Source organism: Lampetra fluviatilis, chromosome 55 (genome assembly GCF_964198595.1).
Source record: "Lampetra fluviatilis chromosome 55, kcLamFluv1.1, whole genome shotgun sequence".
NCBI classification, from domain to species: Eukaryota; Metazoa; Chordata; class Hyperoartia; order Petromyzontiformes; family Petromyzontidae; genus Lampetra; species Lampetra fluviatilis.
This window is the reverse complement of record NC_136329.1, coordinates 9,437,715-9,460,058: the sequence shown is the minus strand read 5'-3', so window position 1 is coordinate 9,460,058 and position 22,344 is coordinate 9,437,715. Positions and strand designations below refer to the sequence as shown.

General features: G+C 58.1%; 1 protein-coding gene across 1 annotated transcript; it reads left to right on the top strand.

The window, feature by feature from the left end:
- Positions 1-3,132: 3,132 nt before the first annotated feature.
- LOC144949984 (gap junction alpha-10 protein-like) lies at positions 3,133-22,056 on the top strand. Its single transcript, XM_078879973.1, has 9 exons — positions 3,133-3,261; positions 9,297-9,410; positions 9,997-10,118; positions 12,102-12,120; positions 14,843-15,293; positions 17,408-17,463; positions 17,577-17,754; positions 18,238-18,371; positions 21,993-22,056. The coding sequence occupies exons 1-9, from the start codon at positions 3,133-3,135 to the stop codon at positions 22,029-22,031; spliced, it is 1,242 nt and encodes a 413-aa protein (XP_078736099.1). The 3' UTR covers positions 22,032-22,056.
- Positions 22,057-22,344: the final 288 nt, after the last annotated feature.

Genomic DNA, 22,344 nt, shown 5'->3' with positions numbered 1-22,344 from the left:
GTGAGAGATGGTGGATGGGTGGGTGATGGTGAGTGAGATGGTGGGTGAGTGAGAGATGGTGGTGGTGAGTGAGATGATGGGTGGGTGAGATTGTGGTGGGGAGTGAGAGATGGTGGCGAGTGGGTGAGAGAGATGGGTGGGTGAGTGAGTGAGAGTTGGTGGTGGTGAGTGGGTGAGAGATGGTGGTGGTGGTGAGTGAGATGGGTGGGTGAGAGATGGTGGGTGAGTGGGTGAGATGTTGGATGAGTGAGCGAGTTGGTGAGTGAGTGAGATGGTGGGTGAGTGAATGAGATATGGGTGAGTGAGTGGATATCTGGGCAGGAGTGTTTTGAAGACGTGGGCCACATTGGCTCCTGAACAACGTGTCTGTCTCCCTCTCTCTGTCAAGGTCGCATCATTGATATTCATTACGAGTCGATGTCCGTCGCCTGAGGGTTCACAATGGCCCTGTCAGGTTCGCGATGGCCTTGGAGTTGGGGTCCACAATGGCCGTGTCGTGTTTCACAACAGCCGTGGAGGTGGGGTTCACGGTGGCTGTGTGGGTGGGTGGGTGGGGTTCACGATGGCTGTGTGGGTGGGTGGGGTTCACGATGGCTGTGTGGGGTGGGTGGGGTTCACGGTGGCTGTGTGGGTGGGTGGGGTTCACGGTGGCTGTGTGGGTGGGTGGGGTTCAAGGTGGCTGTGTGGGTGGGTGGGGTTCACGATGGCTGTGTGGGTGGGTGGGGTTCAAGGTGGCTGTGTGGGTGGGTGGGGTTCACGGTGGCTGTGTGGGTGGGTGGGGTTCAAGGTGGCTGTGTGGGTGGGTGGGGTTCAAGGTGGCTGTGTGGGTGGGTGGGGTTCAAGGTGGCTGTGTGGGTGGGTGGGGTTCAAGGTGGCTGTGTGGGTGGGTGGGGTTCACGGTGGCTGTGTGGGTGGGTGGGGTTCACGGTGGCTGTGTGGGTGGGTGGGGTTCACGATGGCTGTGTGGGTGGGTGGGGTTCAAGGTGGCTGTGTGGGTGGGTGGGGTTCACGGTGGCTGTGTGGGTGGGTGGGGTTCACGATGGCTGTGTGGGTGGGTGGGGTTCAAGGTGGCTGTGTGGGTGGGTGGGGTTCACGATGGCTGTGTGGGTGGGTGGGGTTCACGATGGCTGTGTGGGTGGGTGGGGGTTCACGATGGCTGTGTGGGTGGGTGGGGTTCAAGGTGGCTGTGTGGGTGGGTGGGGTTCAAGGTGGCTGTGTGGGTGGGTGGGGTTCAAGGTGGCTGTGTGGGTGGGTGGGGTTCAAGGTGGCTGTGTGGGTGGGTGGGGTTCAAGGTGGCTGTGTGGGTGGGTGGGGTTCACGATGGCTGTGTGGGTGGGTGGGGTTCACGGTGGCTGTGTGGGTGGGTGGGGTTCAAGGTGGCTGTGTGGGTGGGGTTCACGACGGCTGTGTGGGTGGGTGGGGTTCAAGGTGGCTGTGTGGGTGGGTGGGGTTCAAGGTGGCTGTGTGGGTGGGTGGGGTTCAAGGTGGCTGTGTGGGTGGGGTTCACGACGGCTGTGTGGGTGGGTGGGGTTCAAGGTGGCTGTGTGGGTGGGTGGGGTTCAAGGTGGCTGTGTGGGTGGGTGGGGTTCAAGGTGGCTGTGTGGGTGGGTGGGGGTTCACAGATCCCCCTCAGCCCCGCCCCTCATCCCTAGCCCCGCCCCCTCTAGCCCCGCCCCTCGCCCCCCGCTGGGAGAATAAAAAGCGGCGACTCCCGATTCGACGAGGCGTCAAACAGCGAACTCCTCGCTACCAACATCATCAACATCAACAACAACAACAACATCAACATCATCAACATCAACAACAACATCAACAACATCAACATCATCAACAACAACATCATCAACAACATCATCAACATCAACAACAACATCAACAACATCACATCATCAACATCAACAACAACATCAACAACATCAACATCATCAACATCAACAACAACATCAACAACATCAACATCATCAACATCAACATCAACAACATCAACATCATCAACATCAACAACAACATCAACATCATCAACATCATCAACATAATCAACATCAACAACAACATCAACATCATCAACATCATCAACATCATCAACATCAACAACAACATCAACAACATCAACATCATCAACATCAACAACAACATCAACATCATCAACATCATCAACATCAACAACAACATCAACAACATCAACATCACCATCAACAACATCATCAACAACATCATCAACATCATCAACAACATCACCATCATCATCAACAACATCAACAACAACATCACCAACATCATCAACATCACCATCAACAACATCATCAACAACATCATCAACATCATCAACAACATCACCAACATCATCAACATCATCAACATCACCAACAACATCACCAACATCATCAACATCATCAACATCACCAACAACATCACCAACATCATCAACATCACTAACATCACCAACATCATCATCACCATCAACAACATCATCAACAACATCATCAACATCATCAACAACATCAACAACATCATCAACATCATCAACATCACCAACAACATCACCAATATCACCAACATCACTAACATCACCAACATCACCAACGCCAACATAATCAACATCACCAATATTACCAACAAATCAACATCACCTTGCCCCCCCCCTCTCCATCTACCCCCCCCCCCCTCTGCATCTCTCTCCCCCCCCCTCTCCACCCCCCCCTCTCTCCATCTCTCTTTTCTCTCCATCTCCCACCCCTCTCTCCCCCCCCCCCTCTCCCCATCTCCCCTCTTCCCCCTCTCCCCTCTCTCCACCCCCCCCCTCTCTCCATCTCTCTTTTCTCTCCATCTCCCACCCCCCTCTCTCCATCCCCCCCCCTCTCCATCCCCCCCTCTCTCCATCCCCCCCTCTCTCCATCTCCCACCCCCCTCTCTCCACCCCCCCCTCTCCCCATCTCTCCTTTCTCTCCTCTCTCTCCATCTCCCCCTCTTCCCCCTCTCTCCATCTCCCCCCCCCCCCTCTCCATCTCCCACCCCCCTCTCTCCATCCCCCTCTCTCTCCACCCCCCCCCTCTCTCCACCCCCCCTCTCTCCATCCCCCCCTCTCTCCTCCTCTCCCCATCTCTCCCTGCCCCCCCCCTGTCCCTGTCTCGCATGGGGGACTGGAACCTGCTGGGTAAGATCCTGGAGGAGGTGCACATCCACTCGACCATCGTGGGCAAGATCTGGCTCACGATCCTCTTCATCTTCAGGATGCTCGTGCTAGGAGCGGCTGCAGAGGAGGTACCACGTGCTCGCTCTGCACTGCTGCATGGACAACCACCCAGCCACCCACCCACCCGCTCACCCACTCGCTCACCCACTCGCTCAGCGAATCACACACTCACTCACCCACTCAACCACCCAGCCACTCACCCACCCGCTCACCCACTCGCTCAGCGAATCACACACTCACTCACCCACTCAACCACCCAGCCACTCACCCACTCGCTCAGCGAATCACTCACTCACCCACTCAACCACCCAGCCACTCACCCACCCACTCACCCACTCGCTCACCCACTCGCTCACCCACTCGCTCAGCGAATCACACACTCACTCACCCACTCAACCACCCAGCCACTCACCCACGCCACTCACCCACCCACTCACCCACTCGCTCACCCACTCGCTCACCCACTCGCTCACCCACTCGCTCACCCACTCGCTCACCCACCACCCACTCACCCACTCGCTCAGCGAATCACACACTCACTCACCCACTCAACCACCCAGCCACTCACCCACCCACTCACCCACTCGCTCACCCACTCGCTCAGCGAATCACACACTCACTCACCCACTCAACCACCCCAGCCACTCACCCACCCCGCTCACCCACTCGCTCACCCACTCGCTCAGCGAATCACACACTCACTCACCCACTCAACCACCCAGCCACTCACCCACCCGCTCACCCACTCGCTCACCCACTCGCTCACCCACTCGCTCACCCACGTCGCTCAGCGAATCACACACTCACTCACCCACTCAACCACCCAGCCACCCACCCACCCACTCACCCACTCGCTCAGCGAATCACACCACTCACTCACCCACTCAACCACCCAGCCACTCACCCACCCACTCACCCACTCGCTCAGCGAATCACACACTCACTCACCCACTCAACCACCCAGCCACCCACTCACCCACTCGCTCAGCGAATCACACACTCACTCACCCACTCAACCACCCAGCCACTCACCCACTCACTCAGCGAATCACTCACTCACCCACTCAACCACCCAGCCACTCACCCACCCACTCACCCACTCGCTCAGCGAATCACACACTCACCCACTCAACCACCCAGCCACTCACCCACTCGCTCACCCAGCCACTCACCCACTCAACCACCCAGCCACTCACCCAGCCACTCACCCACTCAACCACCCAGCCACTCACCCCGCCACTCACCCACTCAACCACCCAGCCACTCACCCACTCAACCACCCAGCCACTCACCCAGCCACTCACCCACTCGCTCACCCAGCCACTCACCCACTCGCTCACCCACTCGCTCAGCGAATCACACACTCACTCACCCACTCAACCACCCAGCCACTCACCCAGCCACTCACCCACCCACTCACCCAGCCACCCACTCACCCACCCACTCACCCACTCAACCACCCAGCCACTCACCCAGCCACTCACCCACCCACTCACCCACTCGCTCAGCGAATCACACACTGACCCACCCACCCATCCACTAACCCACACACTCACTCACCCACTCACTCAGTGAATCACCCACTCACTCACCCACTCAACCACCCAGCCACTCACCCACTCGCTCACCCACTCGCTCAGCGAATCACACACTCACTCACCCACTCAACCACCCAGCCACTCACCCACCCACTCACCCACTCGCTCAGCGAATCACACACTCACTCACCCACTCAACCACCCACTCACCCAGCCACTCACCCACTCGCTCAGCGAATCACACACTCACTCACTCACCCACTCAACCACCCAGCCACTCACCCAGCCACTCACCCAGCCACTCACCCAGCCACTCACCCAGCCACTCACCCACTCGCTCAGCGAATCACACACTCACTCACTCACCCACTCAACCACCCAGCCACTCACCCAGCCACTCACCCACCCACTCACCCAGCCACTCACCCACTCGCTCAGCGAATCACTCACTCACTCACTCACCCACTCAACCACCCAGCCACTCGCTCAGCGAATCACACACTCACTCACCCACTCAACCACCCAGCCACTCACCCACCCACTCACCCACTTGCTCAGCGAATCACTCACTCACTCACCCACTCAACCACCCAGCCACTCACCCACCCACTCACCCACTCGCTCAGCGAATCACACACTCACTCACTCACCCACTCAACCACCCAGCCACTCACCCACCCGCCCACCCACTCGCTCAGCGAATCACACACTCACTCACCCACTCAACCACCCAGCCACTCACCCACCCACTCACCCACTCGCTCAGCGAATCACACACTCACTCACCCACTCAACCACCCAGCCACTCACCCACCCACTCACCCACTCGCTCAGCGAATCACTCACTCACTCACTCACTCACCCACTCAACCACCCAGCCACTCACCCACCCACTCACCCACTCGCTCAGCGAATCACTCACTCACTCACCCACTCAACCACCCAGCCACTCACCCACCCACTCACCCACTCGCTCAGCGAATCACACACTCACTCACCCACTCAACCACCCAGCCACTCACCCACCCACTCACCCACTCGCTCAGCGAATCACACACTCACTCACCCACTCAACCACCCAGCCACTCACCCACCCACTCACCCACTCGCTCAGCGAATCACACACTCACTCACCCACTCAACCACCCAGCCACTCACCCACTCGCTCACCCACTCGCTCACCCACTCGCTCACCCACTCGCTCACCCACTCGCTCAGCGAATCACACACTCACTCACCCACTCAACCACCCAGCCACTCACCCACCCACTCACCCACTCGCTCAGCGAATCACACACTCACTCACCCTTTCAACCACCCAGCCACTCACCCACCCACTCACCCACTCGCTCAGCGAATCACACACCTCACTCACCACTCAACCACCCAGCCACTCACCCACCCACTCACCCACTCGCTCAGCGAATCACACACTCACTCACCCACTCAACCACCCAGCCACTCACCCACTCGCTCACCCACTCGCTCAGCGAATCACTCACTCACTCACTCACTCACCCACTCACTCAACCACCCAGCCACTCACCCACCCACTCACCCACTCGCTCAGCGAATCACACACTCACCCACTCAACCACCCAGCCACTCACCCACTCGCTCACCCAGCCACTCACCCACTCAACCACCCAGCCACTCACCCAGCCACTCACCCACTCAACCACCCAGCCACTCACCCAGCCACTCACCCACTCAACCACCCAGCCACTCACCCACTCAACCACCCAGCCACTCACCCAGCCACTCACCCACTCGCTCACCCAGCCACTCACCCACTCGCTCACCCACTCGCTCAGCGAATCACACACTCACTCACCCACTCAACCACCCAGCCACTCACCCACCCACTCACCCACCCACTCACCCAGCCACCCACTCACCCACCCACTCACCCACTCAACCACCCAGCCACTCACCCAGCCACTCACCCACCCACTCACCCACTCGCTCAGCGAATCACACACTGACCCACCCACCCATCCACTAACCCACACACTCACTCACCCACTCACTCAGTGAATCACCCACTCACTCACCCACTCAACCACCCAGCCACTCACCCACTCGCTCACCCACTCGCTCAGCGAATCACACACTCACTCACCCACTCAACCACCCAGCCACTCACCCACCCACTCACCCACTTGCTCAGCGAATCACACACTCACTCACCCACTCAACCACCCACTCACCCAGCCACTCACCCACTCGCTCAGCGAATCACACACTCACTCACTCACCCACTCAACCACCCAGCCACTCACCCAGCCACTCACCCACCCACTCACCCACCCACTCACCCACTCGCTCAGCGAATCACACACTCACTCACTCACCCACTCAACCACCCAGCCACTCACCCAGCCACTCACCCAGCCACTCACCCAGCCACTCACCCAGCCACTCACCCAGCCACTCATCCAGCCACTCACCCACTCGCTCAGCGAATCACACACTCACTCACTCACCCACTCAACCACCCAGCCACTCACCCAGCCACTCACCCACCCACTCACCCAGCCACTCACCCACTCGCTCAGCGAATCACTCACTCACTCACCCACTCAACCACCCAGCCACTCGCTCAGCGAATCACACACTCACTCACCCACTCAACCACCCAGCCACTCACCCACCCACTCACCCACTCGCTCAGCGAATCACTCACTCACTCACCCACTCAACCACCCAGCCACTCACCCACCCACTCACCCACCCACTCACCCACTCGCTCAGCGAATCACCCACTCACTCACCCACTCAACCACCCAGCCACTCACCCACCCACTCACCCACTCGCTCAGCGAATCACTCACTCACTCACCCACTCAACCACCCAGCCACTCACCCACCCACTCACCCACTCGCTCAGCGAATCACACACTCACTCACCCACTCAACCACCCAGCCACTCACACACCCACTCACCCACTCGCTCAGCGAATCACACACTCACTCACCCACTCAACCACCCAGCCACTCACCCACCCACTCACCCACTCGCTCAGCGAATCACACACTCACTCACCCACTCAACCACCCAGCCACTCACCCACTCGCTCACCCACTCGCTCACCCACTCGCTCACCCACTCGCTCACCCACTCGCTCAGCGAATCACACACTCACTCACCCACTCAACCACCCAGCCACTCACCCACCCACTCACCCACTCGCTCAGCGAATCACACACTCACTCACCCTTTCAACCACCCAGCCACTCACCCACCCACTCACCCACTCGCTCAGCGAATCACACACTCACTCACCCACTCAACCACCCAGCCACTCACCCACTCGCTCACCCACTCGCTCAGCGAATCACACACTCACTCACCCACTCAACCACCCAGCCACTCACCCACCCGCTCACCCACTCGCTCAGCGAATCACACACTCACTCACCCACTCAACCACCCAGCCACTCACCCACCCACTCACCCACTCGCTCAGCGAATCACATCACTCACTCACTCACCCACTCAACCACCCAGCCCACTCACCCACCCACTCACCCACTCGCTCAGCGAATCACACACTCACTCACCCACTCAACCACCCAGCCACTCACCCACCCACTCACCCACTCGCTCAGCGAATCACACACTCACTCACCCACTCAACCACCCAGCCACTCGCTCAGCGAATCACACACTGACCCACCACCCATCCACTAACCCACACACTCACTCACCCACTCACTCAGTGAATCACCCACTCACTCACCCACTCAACCACCCAGCCACTCACTCAGCGAATCACCCACTCACTTCTTACACCACACTCATTCACACACCCACTCACCCACTCACTCAGTGAATCACCCACTCACTCACCCACTCAACCACCCAGCCACTCACTCAGCGAATCACCCACTCACTCACACACTCATTCACACACACCACTCACCCACTCACTCAGTGAATCACCCATTGACCCACCCACTCACCCACTCACTCACCCACTCACTAACCCACTCACCCACACTCACTCAGTGAATCACCCACTGACCTACCCACCCATCCACCGACCCGCCCACTCACACACTCACTAAGCCACTCACCCACTCACCCACTCACTCGGTGAATAGCCCACTCGCTCACCCATCCACGACCCACTCACTCACCCACTCACTCAACCACTCACCCAACCCATTTACTCAGTGAATCATTCACCCAATCACCCAGCCACCGACCCATCAACCCATTCACTCACTCAGCCACTCATCCACTCAGTGAATCACTCACCCACCGACTCATCCACTCACTAACCCACCCACTCACCCACCCACTCAGTGAATCGCCCGCTCACTCACCCACTCAAATACTCCACTACTCACCCACCCAGCCACTCAGTGAATCACACACTCACCCACTCGCCCACTCGCCCACCCACTCACTCGCCCACCCACTCACTCGCCCATTCACCCTCCCACCCTCTCCATATCTCCCGCTCTCCGCATCTCTCATCTTGACTCTCGGCTGTGTGCGCGCGTCTCTCTCGTTCCGTCCCGTGGGGGGGGGGGGGCACTCCACGTTCCCATGGCAGGTCTGGGACGACGAGCAGGCCGAGTTTGTGTGCAACACGGAGCAGCCGGGCTGCAGGAACGTTTGCTACGACGCAGCCTTCCCCATCTCCCTCATCCGCTACTGGGTCCTGCAGGTGAGAGAGACACGGGGGGGAGAGCGAGAGACAGAAGGGGGGGGAGAGGGGGGGAGACAGAGGGGGGGGGGGGGGAGACAGAGGGGGGGGGGGGAGTCCTCAGACCCCCGTCCCCCGCTCAGCAGCTTCAATCTCTCAGGGCCTGTGGGGTCACCCCCTTCCTGGCCCCCCACCCCCTCCCCCCCTCCCCCCCCTCCCCTGTCCCCCCCCCCCCCTCTTCCCCCCCCCCCCTCTCTCCCCCCCTCTGTCTCTCCCCCCCCCCCTCCCCCCCCTCCTCCCCCCCCCTCTCTCCCCCCCCCCCCTCCTCCCCCCCCTCTCCCCCCCCCTCTCCCCCCCCTCCCCCCCTCCCCCCCTCCCTCTCCCCCCTCCCCCCCTCCCCCCCCTCTCTCCCCCCCCTCCTCTCCCCCCTCTCTCCCCCCCCTCCCCCCCTCCCCCCCCTCTCTCCCCCCCCCTCCTCCCCCCCTCTCCCCCCCCTCTCCCCCCCCTCCCTCTCCCCCCTCCCCCCCTCCCCCCCCTCTCTCCCCCCCCTCCTCTCCCCCCCTCTCTCCCCCCCCTCCCCCCCCTCCCCCCCCTCCCTCTCCCCCAGGTGATCTTCGTGTCCTCCCCGTCGCTCATGTACATGGGCCACGCTCTGTACCGCCTGCGAGCGCTGGAGAAGGAGCGCCAGCGCAAGAAGGCCGCCATCCGCGCTGAGCTCGAGGGCATGGAGCTGCCGGGGGCCGAGAGTGGCAAGACGGCCTACGCTCACCACCACGCTCACCCTCACCACCCTCACCACCACCCTCACCAGCCTCACCACCCTCACCACCACCAGCAGCCACAGCAGCAGCTTCCGCTCACCGCTCACCTACAGCACGTCCGCCAGCAGCAGCAACAACAGCAGCAGCAGGTGACGTGTCTCTGTGTGTCTCTGTGTGTGTCTCTGTGTGTGTCTCTGTGTCTCTGTGTGTGTGTGTCTCTGGGTGTGTCTCTCTGTGTCTCTGTGTCTCTGTGTGTCTGTGTGTGTCTCTGTGCGTGTCTGTGTGTGTCTCTCTGTGTGTGTGTGAGTCTCTGTGGGTCTCTGTGTGTGTGTGTGTGGATCTCTGTGTGTGTGTGTCTCTGTGTGTGTGTGTGTGTGTCTCTGTGTGTCTCTGTGTGTGTCTGTGTGTGTCTCTCTGTGTGTGTGTGTCTCTGTGTGTCTCTGTGTGTGCCTGTGTGTGTGTCTCTGTGTGTCTCTGTGGGTCTCTGTGTGTGTCTCTGTGTGTGTCTCTGTGTGTGTCTCTGTGTGTGTCTCTGTGTGTCTCTGTGTGTCTGTGTGTGTCTCTGTGTGTCTCTGTGTGTCTCTGTGGGTCTCTGTGTGTGTCTCTGTGTGTCTTTGTGTGTGTGTGCCTGTGTGTGTCTGTGTGTGTCTCTGTGTCTCTGTGTGTGTGTGTCTCTGTGGGTCTCTGTGGGTCTCTGTGTGTTTCTGTGTGTCTCTGTGTGTCTCTGCGTGTCTCTGTGTGTCTCTGCGTGTCTCTGTGGGTCTCTGCATGTCTCTGTGGGTCTCTGTGTGTTTCTGTGTCACTCCCTGTTGTTTGACAGTCTTCTGCCCCGAGTAGAGGACTGTCCACCCCTCATGGTGGCAGGAGCCAGAACCGGTCCACTGGACCTCCTGAATGCCACAGAGATCCAGGCGGTACCGGTCCAGCTCCCGACAGAGGAGTGGCAGCCTCTCCTCCGCAGTGAGCGTTCGAACATTCCACGTGGCCACACGAAGTGGTTTTTCGTTGTTTCTGGAGGAGCCCCGAGGGTAAAGATTCAATCTCCTGGCTCCGCCAATTGGAGTTTGGCCAGGAGACGTCATAGACGCCTGTCCCCCCGGGGCCTCCGGCACAAGCTTATTAGTTACATATTTAATTCGTGGTTTAGTGGTAATTAATTGAAGGTGGAGGGGTTACCAGCCCCTCGCACCCATCCAGAGCGCCCGTTTAGCCACTGTGGTGGTCACACACGCCATGAGGGGAGAGGCCAATGGGCATTGGCCCTCCCCCCACAGCACTGTCCACGACAGAGTTGCCCGTCCGGCACCGCGAGGAGGTAGGGGGTTGTTTTGCCGGACTATGACCTCCTGTCACAGGTGCTGGCTAAAGTGGCCACTCGGGACAGAGTCATCTTGATGGGTGACTTCAATTCCCGAGTTGGTCATGATGCTGGCACCTGGTCTGGAGTGATTGGAGGGCATGGGCCAGATCAGCTCAATAACAACGGTAGGAGGCTGCTAGATTTTTGTGCAGCCCATGGGCTTGTAATTAGCAACACGCTCTTCTGGCATCGGCGCATCCACACAACATCATGGATACATGCCGGATCCAAGCAAGAACATCTGCTGGACTTCATAGTGACGGACCAGCGGATGCGAGCCCATGTCCTTGACACCAGGACCTACCGTGGAGCTGATCTGCCCTCTGACCATCGACTAGTCACCTGTAAGATGCACCTGCCATTCTTCCACTCCGGTGGTGGGTGTACACCCAGGACCCCATTCACACCCATAGTGGCCTGGTCTCAGCTAGCTGATGAAAGTTGCGAGCGAGAATTTCATCATCGCTTGCGGCTGGGGTTGGCATCGTCCCCCACTCCTCCTGATGTCGAGGGTAAATGGGCGAAGTTTAGGACTGTGACTCATGCAGCTGCAATGGCTGCTTTGAGTACGCGGTCCAGACCTCCCCAGAGACCCTGGCTGACAGAGGAGGTGTTCACGATAGCAACCCGCGACCACCACCCATCCTTGAGCGGGATTCTTAAATCACAACTTCCTGGTCACGTGACCAAAATTAGCATCAAAAACAGGAAATCCCTGTGTACATACTCGATATTAATGTCTGTCTTTTATGTACCATGCCAGATCTGACTCGATGGTTTTTTTTTACAAACATCTGGCTAGTTTATCAGTTACTCCCGCAACGTACGGCATTTTTATCATTTTAACTACTTGTGCAGTTTCAACGCTCGTGTTATTTAATTTGGTTTTGGCATTCAATGCCCTGTTGATTTCTGCATCATTGTAACTATTCATTTGCGGCGCTTCTTTAACATGTTGAATTTCACTTCTCAGGCTGTCACCATCTGACACTTTCTTAGCTCGATCAATGAGCTCCTTGATAAAATCAGATTTCTGTGCGGGGTGATGATGGTGTGACTCTGCATTCAGATAGGCGTCAGTTTGCGTTTTCATTCGGTAAATGCCGCGTGTCTTAGTTGACCATTTCTACCCCGTCCAAGCAGGATATCCAGCAATGGTCGTGTTCTGTCAGCTTCCACTTCCATGGTGAACTGGGTGGATGGGTTTAGAAATTCGTTCAGTGTATATTTGCCCTGTGGCCAGACCACAAATGTGTCATCCACATATCTAAACCAAGCAGAGGGTTTTAGTGTTGTGCTTGAAGCTATTGCTTTTGTTTCCAAATCTTCCATTTCAAAATTCGCTATCACAGGAGACAGAGGAGAGAGCCCATTGCCGCTCCTTCATTTTGTTTATAGAAGCCACCTTGCCACAAGAAAAGTAGGTGTTCTTTAGACAGTGTTCAGCTAGTCCTGGGATATCTTTGCCTAAACCTTTGTTCGTTACCAGAGTGTCGAGTAATTTAATTGACTTGTTGACCGAAACCCTCGTGAACAGAGAAGTCACATCACAACTTACTACAATATCATTTGGGTTCAGCTTAATATCTTTAATTATATTTACGAGACGACACAAATACAGCCCTCCATCGGTAGGACCTCTTCGTTCATCAAAAAAAACTCTGAACATCTCTGACTCCCAGCCACGAGGCCTGCCCATCATGATGAAGGCCCTTAATGATTGTGTAATGTGAGGATATATCCGGCTCACTGACGTATCACAACTCGTCATGGTGATTGGCTCTGCCGGTCCTGGTCCATAGCCAATGGGGGGAAGCCTGGGGGCGTGGCCCTGACGTGATGGAAAGGTGACAGCTGTAAGGATTGGTTCTGCTGGATTTGGCCTCAGCCAATGGGGAGACGAGTCAGGGGCGTGGTCCCGGGAGCTGACCAGGGAGCCTGGAATATTCCATGGAGGCTAACCAGGATTGGTGGAAACGTACCACGTGACCCGGGTATTAAATAGGGGTGGCGACGAACGACACGTGGTCAGAACGGGAACGAACGGAGGAGGGGGCCACGCGGGAGCAGGGCTCCGAGTTGCCACGTGGTCCAGGCTGCCACGTGGTCCAGGCTGCCACGTGGTCCAGGCTGCCACGTGGTCCAGGCTGCCACGTGGTCCAGGCTGCCACGTGGTCCAGGCTGCCACGTGGTCCAGGCTGCCACGTGGTCCAGGCTGCCACGTGGTCCAGGCTGCCACGTGGCAGTGCGTCTCTCTCTATCCCTCTCACGCTGCCTATCAGCAGTGTGAAGGAAAGTTGTAATGCAAAGTGAATAAAAGACCGGATTCCAGAAGTCGCCTCAACGAGCTTTATTACAATTGTAATGCGGGCGTAAGCGACCTTCCGGAGGTGACGTCACGGGGGGTGGAGTCATGTGACGTGGGGGTAAGGTTCGGGGCTTTAAGCGGGTAAACCGGAAGGGGAAGGCAGTCGGGGTGTGAGCGGAAAAGAGTGAGGCCACGCGGGCAAGTGTGGAGAAGGGGGGGCGCCGACGGCGATCGGGAGCCAACCCCGAAGATAAGAGCAAGCTGCGGAGTGGTGTGCAGCTGGGGAGGAGACAGCCAGGAGGGCTGCGAGTTAGAGGCAGCGGTGTGGCTGCCAGGAGGAGCTGCGGAGAGAGAGAGAGAGAGCAAGAAACTGTGAGAGCTGCGGAGGGAGAAGAGCAGCAGCGAGTACAGCCAAGGGGGGCTGTGTGAGAGAAACAGCAGCGGAGCTGCTGTTGTGGATCGGGCCGACATTGGAGTCAGCACCGTGGAGAAGCTACAGAGTAAAGACAGCCGTGTGGGTGTACAGCACGAACCGAATAATAAAGGACACTGAGCCAGACATCGTGGTCCAGTCGTTTATTACACAATTGTAAGCAGAGTCACGGACACGTATCCACTCACCTATTCCCTCGCCCCCCCCACTCCGACGATTTTCATCTCAACACCCTCCTTCATCCCTCTCTCTCCTTCACCCTCCCTCCTTCCCTCCTCCCCACCCCCACCTCCCTCCTCCAGGGCACCCCCGTGCATTCTAGACTTGAAGCTTTCGTGACTGCGAGGATTCACACGCTTAGTTCTTTCGGTAAAAGTCACCGTGTAGGTCAATTTCATTTTTTACCTTCGTGACTTTACCGAAAGAACTAAGAGAGAGTGTCACTCCCATGCGCCCACCCACTCGCCCACTCGAGTTATAATCCTCATCTCATCCCCTCCTTCATCCCCATCTCCCTCCTCGCCTCTCCCCACCCCCCTACAGGGCCCCGCCACCACCACCGCCGTCGCCCCGCCCCAGCCGGGCGGGCAGCACAAGCGGCTGGAGCGTGAGCTGCGCAAGCTGGAGGAGCAGCGCAAGCTGAGCAAGGCGCCGCTGCGCGGGGCGCTGCTACGAACCTACGTGCTGCACATCGTGGCGCGCTCCGCGCTGGAGGTGGCCTTCGTGATGGGCCAGTGCTCGCTGTACGGCGTCGCGCTGCGGCCCCTCTACAAGTGCGCCCGCCGGCCCTGCCCCAACGTGGTGGACTGCTTCGTGTCGCGCCCCACCGAGAAGACCGTCTTCGTCGTCTTCATGCTCAGCATCGCCGCCATCTCCCTGCTGCTCAACCTGCTGGAGATCGCCCACCTCGGCTTCCGCAAGCTCCGCCGGGGGCTGCTCAAGAGCAAGGGACGCGCCGCTGCAGCCGCGGTGGCGGCGGCCGCCGCAGAGGCAACGGCGGTGGACCTACCGGCGTTGGAGGACCAGAAGATCGCTGCTGCCGGTGTTGGTGGTGGTCTTGGTGTTGGTGGTGGTCTTGGTGGTGGTCTTGGTGTTGGTGGTGGTCTTGGTGGTGGTGGTGGTGGTGGACGTGGTAGCAGCAGCGGTAATGGTGGCTCAATTCCAGCGCCACAATATTCCAAGTTCCGAGCATCAATACCGCAGGTGTCACTCGGTGGCGGAGATGGTGGAGATGGTGGAGATGGTGGAGATGGTGGAGGTGGTGGAGGTGGAGATGGTGGACATGGAGGTGGTGGAGGTGGGAGACCGAGCGACGCCTCCACGGTGACATCGCCGATCGCCGTTCCGCCCCCGGGGCCAGTGGCAGGGCAAGCCGGAAGGAGCCCTCCTTGGGGTCACGGAGCGGGAGACCCGCAGACAAACGTGTGGAGCCAGGGGGCCCTCACGCACTCAGTGGCCAGCCTCTCCCGCCCGGGGGTGAGCGTCGCTGGTGGTGGTGGTGGTGGTGATGTTGGTGGTGATGTTGGTGGTGGTGTTGGTGGTGGTGGTGTTGGTGGTGGTGGTGATGGTGATAGTGGTGGTGATGTTGGTGGTGATGTTGGTGATGATGATTGTGAGGGTTGACTCATTTTTAATATGGGAGAGTGAGGAGTTCGAATCCATTTTCTCTCCCATGAAATTCCCTAAATGTTTTTATAGGAGACTAATGCGGATGTTTAGACGTTGCTTTAACGGCGACAGAAAGAAGGACGACAATAACTCGATGCAGACTACAATGAAACTTTACAAGGTTTGGAACTTATGAGCGATGCCTTGATTCATTCTGCACTATGCACAAGGATGGGAACCGACCGTGGTGGATAATCATTTTCTTGGCAACCAAGTACGACCATGAAAACTGTCGGCGACAGAACCCCGTAGTTCACCGACTTAACACAGTCGACCATCACAGCGCACCGACCCTCGGCACAACCCTGAGGCACGCCCCACTCCTGTGTGACGGGGCAACGCAGCAGCAGAAGCCAGGGGACACAGATCCGGGGACACAGATCCGGGGACACAGATCCGGGGACACAGATCCGGGCACACAGATCCGGAGACGCAGATCCGGGGACGCAGATCCGGAGACACAGATCCGGGGACACAGATCCGGGCACACAGATCCGGAGACGCAGATCCGGGGACGCAGATCCGGAGACACAGATCCGGGGACGCAGATCCGGAGACACAGATCCGGGCACACAGATCCGGAGACACAGATCCGGGGACACAGATCCGGAGACACAGATCCGGGGACGCAGATCCGGGCACACAGATCCGGAGACAGACACAGATCCGGGGACACAGATCCGGGGACAGACACAGATCCAGAGACAGACACAGATCCGGGGACGCAGATCCGGAGACACAGATCCGGGGACGCAGATCCGGAGACACAGATCCGGGCACACAGATCCGGAGACACAGATCCGGGGACACAGATCCGGAGACACAGATCCGGGGACGCAGATCCGGAGACACAGATCCGGGCACACAGATCCGGAGACACAGATCCGGGGACGCAGATCCGGAGACACAGATCCGGGCACACAGATCCGGAGACACAGATCCGGGGACACAGATCCGGAGACACAGATCCGGGGACGCAGATCCGGGCACACAGATCCGGAGACAGACACAGATCCGGGGACACAGATCCGGGGACAGACACAGATCCAGAGACAGACACAGATCCGGGGACGCAGATCCGGAGATACAGATCCGGGGACGCAGATCCGGAGACACAGATCCGGGCACACAGATCCGGAGACACAGATCCGGGGACACAGATCCGGAGACACAGATCCGGGGACGCAGATCCGGGCACACAGATCCGGAGACAGACACAGATCCGGGGACACAGATCCGGGGACAGACACAGATCCAGAGACAGACACAGATCCGGGGACGCAGATCTGGGGACAGACACAGATCCAGAGACAGACACAGATCCGGGGACAGACACAGATCCAGAGACAGACACAGATCCGGGGACACAGATCTGGGGACAGACACAGATCCGGAGACAGACACAGATCCAGGGACGCAGATCCGCTCTCGAGGCCACGTGCGGCCTCACGGCTCCCCGCGGACCCAACGGCCGTGCCGCACTCCCAGGATGCAGTGCGGCATCGGCCTCGGCCTGTGCTCGCAACGACGCTCCGCGCGACTCGGTGCACCAGCGATAGCGGCCACTGGAATCCCCTCCTCGTCTGCCCCCTCCCTCCCCCTCTCCCTCTCCCCTCCCCCCTCCCTCCCTCCCCCTCCCACCTCCCACCCCCACCAGGGTGGGCACGGCAGAGGAGGAGCCGGGTCCGACGCGCCGGGCCAGGCCCGGACCGGCACCGGCACCACCGCGATGACGACGACGACGACGACGACCCGCAATGGCAAACACCACAACGCCGCTGCTGCCACCAGTGCGGTCACCGGCGGTGGATCTGCTCGCCCTGCGCCTACTCGGGGTACAGGAGGAGGTGGAGGATCTGGCAGAGGAGTTTTCGGCACTTGGCTTCACCGTCCACAAGATTTGATCGACAGCGGTCCGAAGGTCTCCTCCGGTACTGATCCAAACATCTCCTCCAGCACCGGACCGAAGGCTTCTGCGAGTGGCAGCGGAGGAAGCAGCGGAGGGAGCAGTAACGGAAGCTTCCGACCTCATCCACCTCCTCCTCCACCACCTCCTCCACCACCACCACCTCCTCCCTACTCCACCTCTTCATCACCGGCCTCCTCCTCGTCGTCGTTGTCGCAGGCGGAAAGGAGATGCGGGGAGACGGAGGGCGGTGCCATGTTGGGGGACGTCCATCGGACGTCAGAGTCGGACGTTCGGCGTCTACAACGAAGGCAGCAGCAGCAGCAGGAGGACGATGACGGTGGAGACGATGGTGGAGACGATGGTGGAGACGATGGTGGAGACGATGGTGGAGACGATGGTGGAGATGGAGGTGGAGATGGAGGAGATGAGGAGAGGCTGAGCAGTTCGGTTTTGGGCTCGGGGTCTGGCTCGGGGTCCGTGTCGGGGTCCAGCGAACTCAGCGGCCCAAGTCCCCCTCCCCCCACGTCGCGTCGAGTCTCCATGGCAAGTGGGACAGGTGGTGGAGGTGGTGGTGAAGGTGGAGAGAAAGGTGGAGGAGTTGGTGGAGGTGGAGGAGGTGGTGGTGGAGTTGGAGGTGGTGGTGGGGGAGTTAGAGGTGGTGGCGAAGGAGGTGGAGAGAAAGGTGAAGGAGTTGGTGAAGGTGGAGGAGGTGGTGGTGGTGAAGGAGGTGGAGAGAAAGGTGGAGGAGTTGGTGGAGGAGGTGGTGGTGGAGTTGTAGGTGGTGGTGAAGGAGGTGGAGAGAAAGGTGGAGGAGTTGGTGGAGGTGGAGGAGGTGGTGGTGGAGGTGGAGGAGGTGGTGGGGGAGGTGGAGAGAATGGTGGAGTTGATGGAGGTGGAAGAGGTGGTGGAGGAGTTGTTGGTGATGGACGTGGAGGCGGTGGTGGTGGTGGTGGAGGTGGTCATCGGGACCAACATCACCACCACCCCCGCCGTGTAGCCACAGACCTCGCCATTTGACTGTGGAGAGCGGTGGTGGAGTTGCTGGTGGTGGTGGTGGTGATGGAGGTGGTGGTGGTGATGGAGGTGGTGGTGGTGATGGAGGTGGTGGTGGTGGTGATGGAGGTGGTGGTGATGGAGGTGGTGGTGGAGTTGTTGGTGGTGGTGGTGATGGAGGTGGTGGTGATGGAGGTGGTGGTGGTGATGGAGGTGGTGGTGATGGAGGTGGTGGTGGTGATGGAGGTGGTGGTGGTGATGGAGGTGGTGGTGGTGATGGAGGTGGTGGTGGTTATGGAGGTGGTGGTGGTGATGGAGGTGGTGGTGGAGGTGGTGGTGGTTGTGGAGGTGGTTGTGGAGGTGGTGGTGATGGAGGTGGTGGTGATGGAGGTGGTGGTGGTTGTGGAGGTGGTTGTGGAGGTGGTGGTGATGGAGGTGGTGGTTGTGGAGGTGGTGGTGATGGAGGTGGTGGTTGTGGAGGTGATGGTGGTTGTGGAGGTGGTTGTGGTGGTGGAGGTGGTTATCAGCACCACCACCACGAACCCTGTTGTGGACCTCGCCATTTAGCTCCTTACTGTCCATTCACTCCGAGTGAGTCCAATGGTCTCTGTGTAGTGAGTGTAGGGTCTCTATGAATGAGTATGTGGGTCTCTGTGTAGTGGGTCTATGGGTCTCTGTGTAGTGGGTCTATGGGTCTCTATGAGTGAGTATGTGGGTTTCTGTGTAGTGGGTCTATGGGTCTCTGTGTAGTGGGTCTATGGGTCTCTATGAGTGAGTATGTGGGTCTGTGTAGTGGGTCTAGGGGTCTCTGTGTAGTGGGTCTATGGGTCTCTGTGTAGTGAGTCTAGGGTCTCTATGAGTGAGTATGTGGGTCTCTGTGTGATGAGTCTATGAGTCTCTGTGTGGTGAGTCTGTGTGTCTCTGTGTGGTGAGTCTGTGTGATGAGTCTGTGGGTCTCTGTGTGGTGAGTCTGTGTGTCTCTATGTGGTGAGTCTGTGTCTCTGTGTGGTGAGTCTGTGTCTCTGTGTGATGAGTCTGTGTCTCTGTGTGGTGAGTCTGTGTGTCTCTGTGTGATGAGTCTGTGTCTCTGTGTGATGAGTCTGTGTGTCTCTGTGTGATGAGTCTGTGTCTCTGTGTGATGAGTCTGTGTCTCTGTGTGATGAGTCTGTGTCTCTGTGTGATGAGTCTATGAGTCTCTGTGTGATGAGTCTGTGTGTATCTGTGTGATGAGTCTGTGTCTCTGTGTGATGAGTCTATGAGTCTCTGTGTGGTGAGTCTGTGTGTCTCTGTGTGATGAGTCTGTGTCTCTGTGTGATGAGTCTATGAGTCTCTGTGTGGTGAGTCTGTGTGTCTCTGTGTGGTGAGTCTGTGTGATGAGTCTGTGTGTATCTGTGTGATGAGTCTGTGTCTCTCCGTGTGATGAGTCTATGAGTCTCTGTGTGATGAGTCTGTGTGATGAGTCTGTGTGTCTCTGTGTGATGCGTCGGAATGCCCTGGGCAAGGCTCAATTAGAGATGTAACCTTGAGTTGTCAATGACAGGGAGAGGTTTTTCCTCCCAAGGCAACACATCTGAGATCATTACCCAATTACGCTGACCCAGATCAGCGGAGCGGACAGCTGATGAGGGGTAATTAGTCGATCGCCACTAGAGGCCGCTATAGGAGGGGACGAGCAGGGGTCAGACTCACACAGAGAGACTCACACAGAGACCCATAGACTCACACAGAGACCCATAGACTCACACAGAGACCCATAGACTCACACAGAGACCCATAGACTCACACAGAGAGACTCACACAGAGAACCATAGACTCACACAGAGACCCATAGACTCACACAGAGAGACTCACACAGAGACCCACAGACTCACACAGAGACCCGCAGACTCACACAGAGAGACACAGACTCACACAGAGAGACACAGACTCACACAGACACAGACTCATACAGAGACCCAGACTCACACAGAGAGACTCACACAGAGAGACACAGACTCACACAGACACAGACTCATACAGAGACCCAGACTCACACAGAGAGACTCACACAAAGACCCACAGACTCACACAGAGACACACAGACTCACACAGAGAGACACAGACTCACACAGAGAGACACAGACTCACACAGAGAGACACAGACTCACACAGAGACACACAGACTCACACAGAGAGACTCACACAGAGAGCCACAGACTCACACAAAGACCCATAGACTCACACAGAGACCCATAGACTCACACATATAGACTCACACAAAGACCCACAGACTCACACAGAGACACACAGACTCACACAGAGAGACACAGACTCACACAGAGAGACACAGACTCACACAGAGAGACACAGACTCACACAGAGACACACAGACTCACACAGAGACACACAGACTCACACAGAGAGACACAGACTCACACAGAGACACACAGACTCACACAGAGACACACAGACTCACACAGAGAGACACATACTCACACAGAGAGACACAGACTCACACAGAGACACACAGACTCACACAGAGACACACAGACTCACACAGAGAGACACAGACTCACAGAGACACAGACTCACGCAGAGAGACACAGACTCACACAGAGACACACAGACTCACACAGAGACACACAGACTGACACAGAGAGACACAGACTCACACAGAGACACACAGACTCACACAGAGAGACACAGACTCACACAGAGACACACAGACTCACACAGAGAGACACAGACTCACACATAGACACACAGACTCACACAGAGAGACACAGACTCACACAGAGACACACAGACTCACACAGAGACACAGACTAACAGACACAGACTCACACAGAGAGAGACCCATGGACTCACCACACAGACTCATGGACACACCACACGGAGTGAGTCTCTATGTGAGTCTCTGTCTCCCTGTGTCTCTCTGCTCCTGTCGATGTACATGAGGCATGGGTTGACGAAGGGGGCGTGGTCTCAGGGGAGCTGAATAAATCGTGAGGGGCGTGGCCTGAATGTATGGGCGTGGTTTGTGGAAGTGGGCGTGGCCTGAATGTGTGGGCGTGGTTTATGGCGGTGGGCGTGGCTTAGTATCAGTAGGGCGTGGCCTGTGTACAGAGTGGGCGTGGTCTATGTAGTGGTGGGCGTGGCTTGTGACCGGTGGGCGTGGTCTGTGTGTTGCAGAGCATGCTGCTCGAACTCTCGTCCATCATGAAGAAGTGACGAGGACACGCCCACTCATCACGTGCCACGCCCACTCATCACGTGCCACGCCCACTCATCACGTGCCACGCCCACTCATCACGTGCCACGCCCACTCATCACGTGCCACGCCCACTCATCACGTTCCACGCCCACTCATCACGTGCCACGCCCACTCATCACGTGACACGCCAACTCATCACGTGCCACGCCCACTCATCACGTGACACACCTACCAACAGACCACACCATACACTGGCCACACCCACTGTCTACCTAGGCCACGCCCATATCTACTCGGGCCACGCCCACTACCTACTCAGGCCATGCCCAC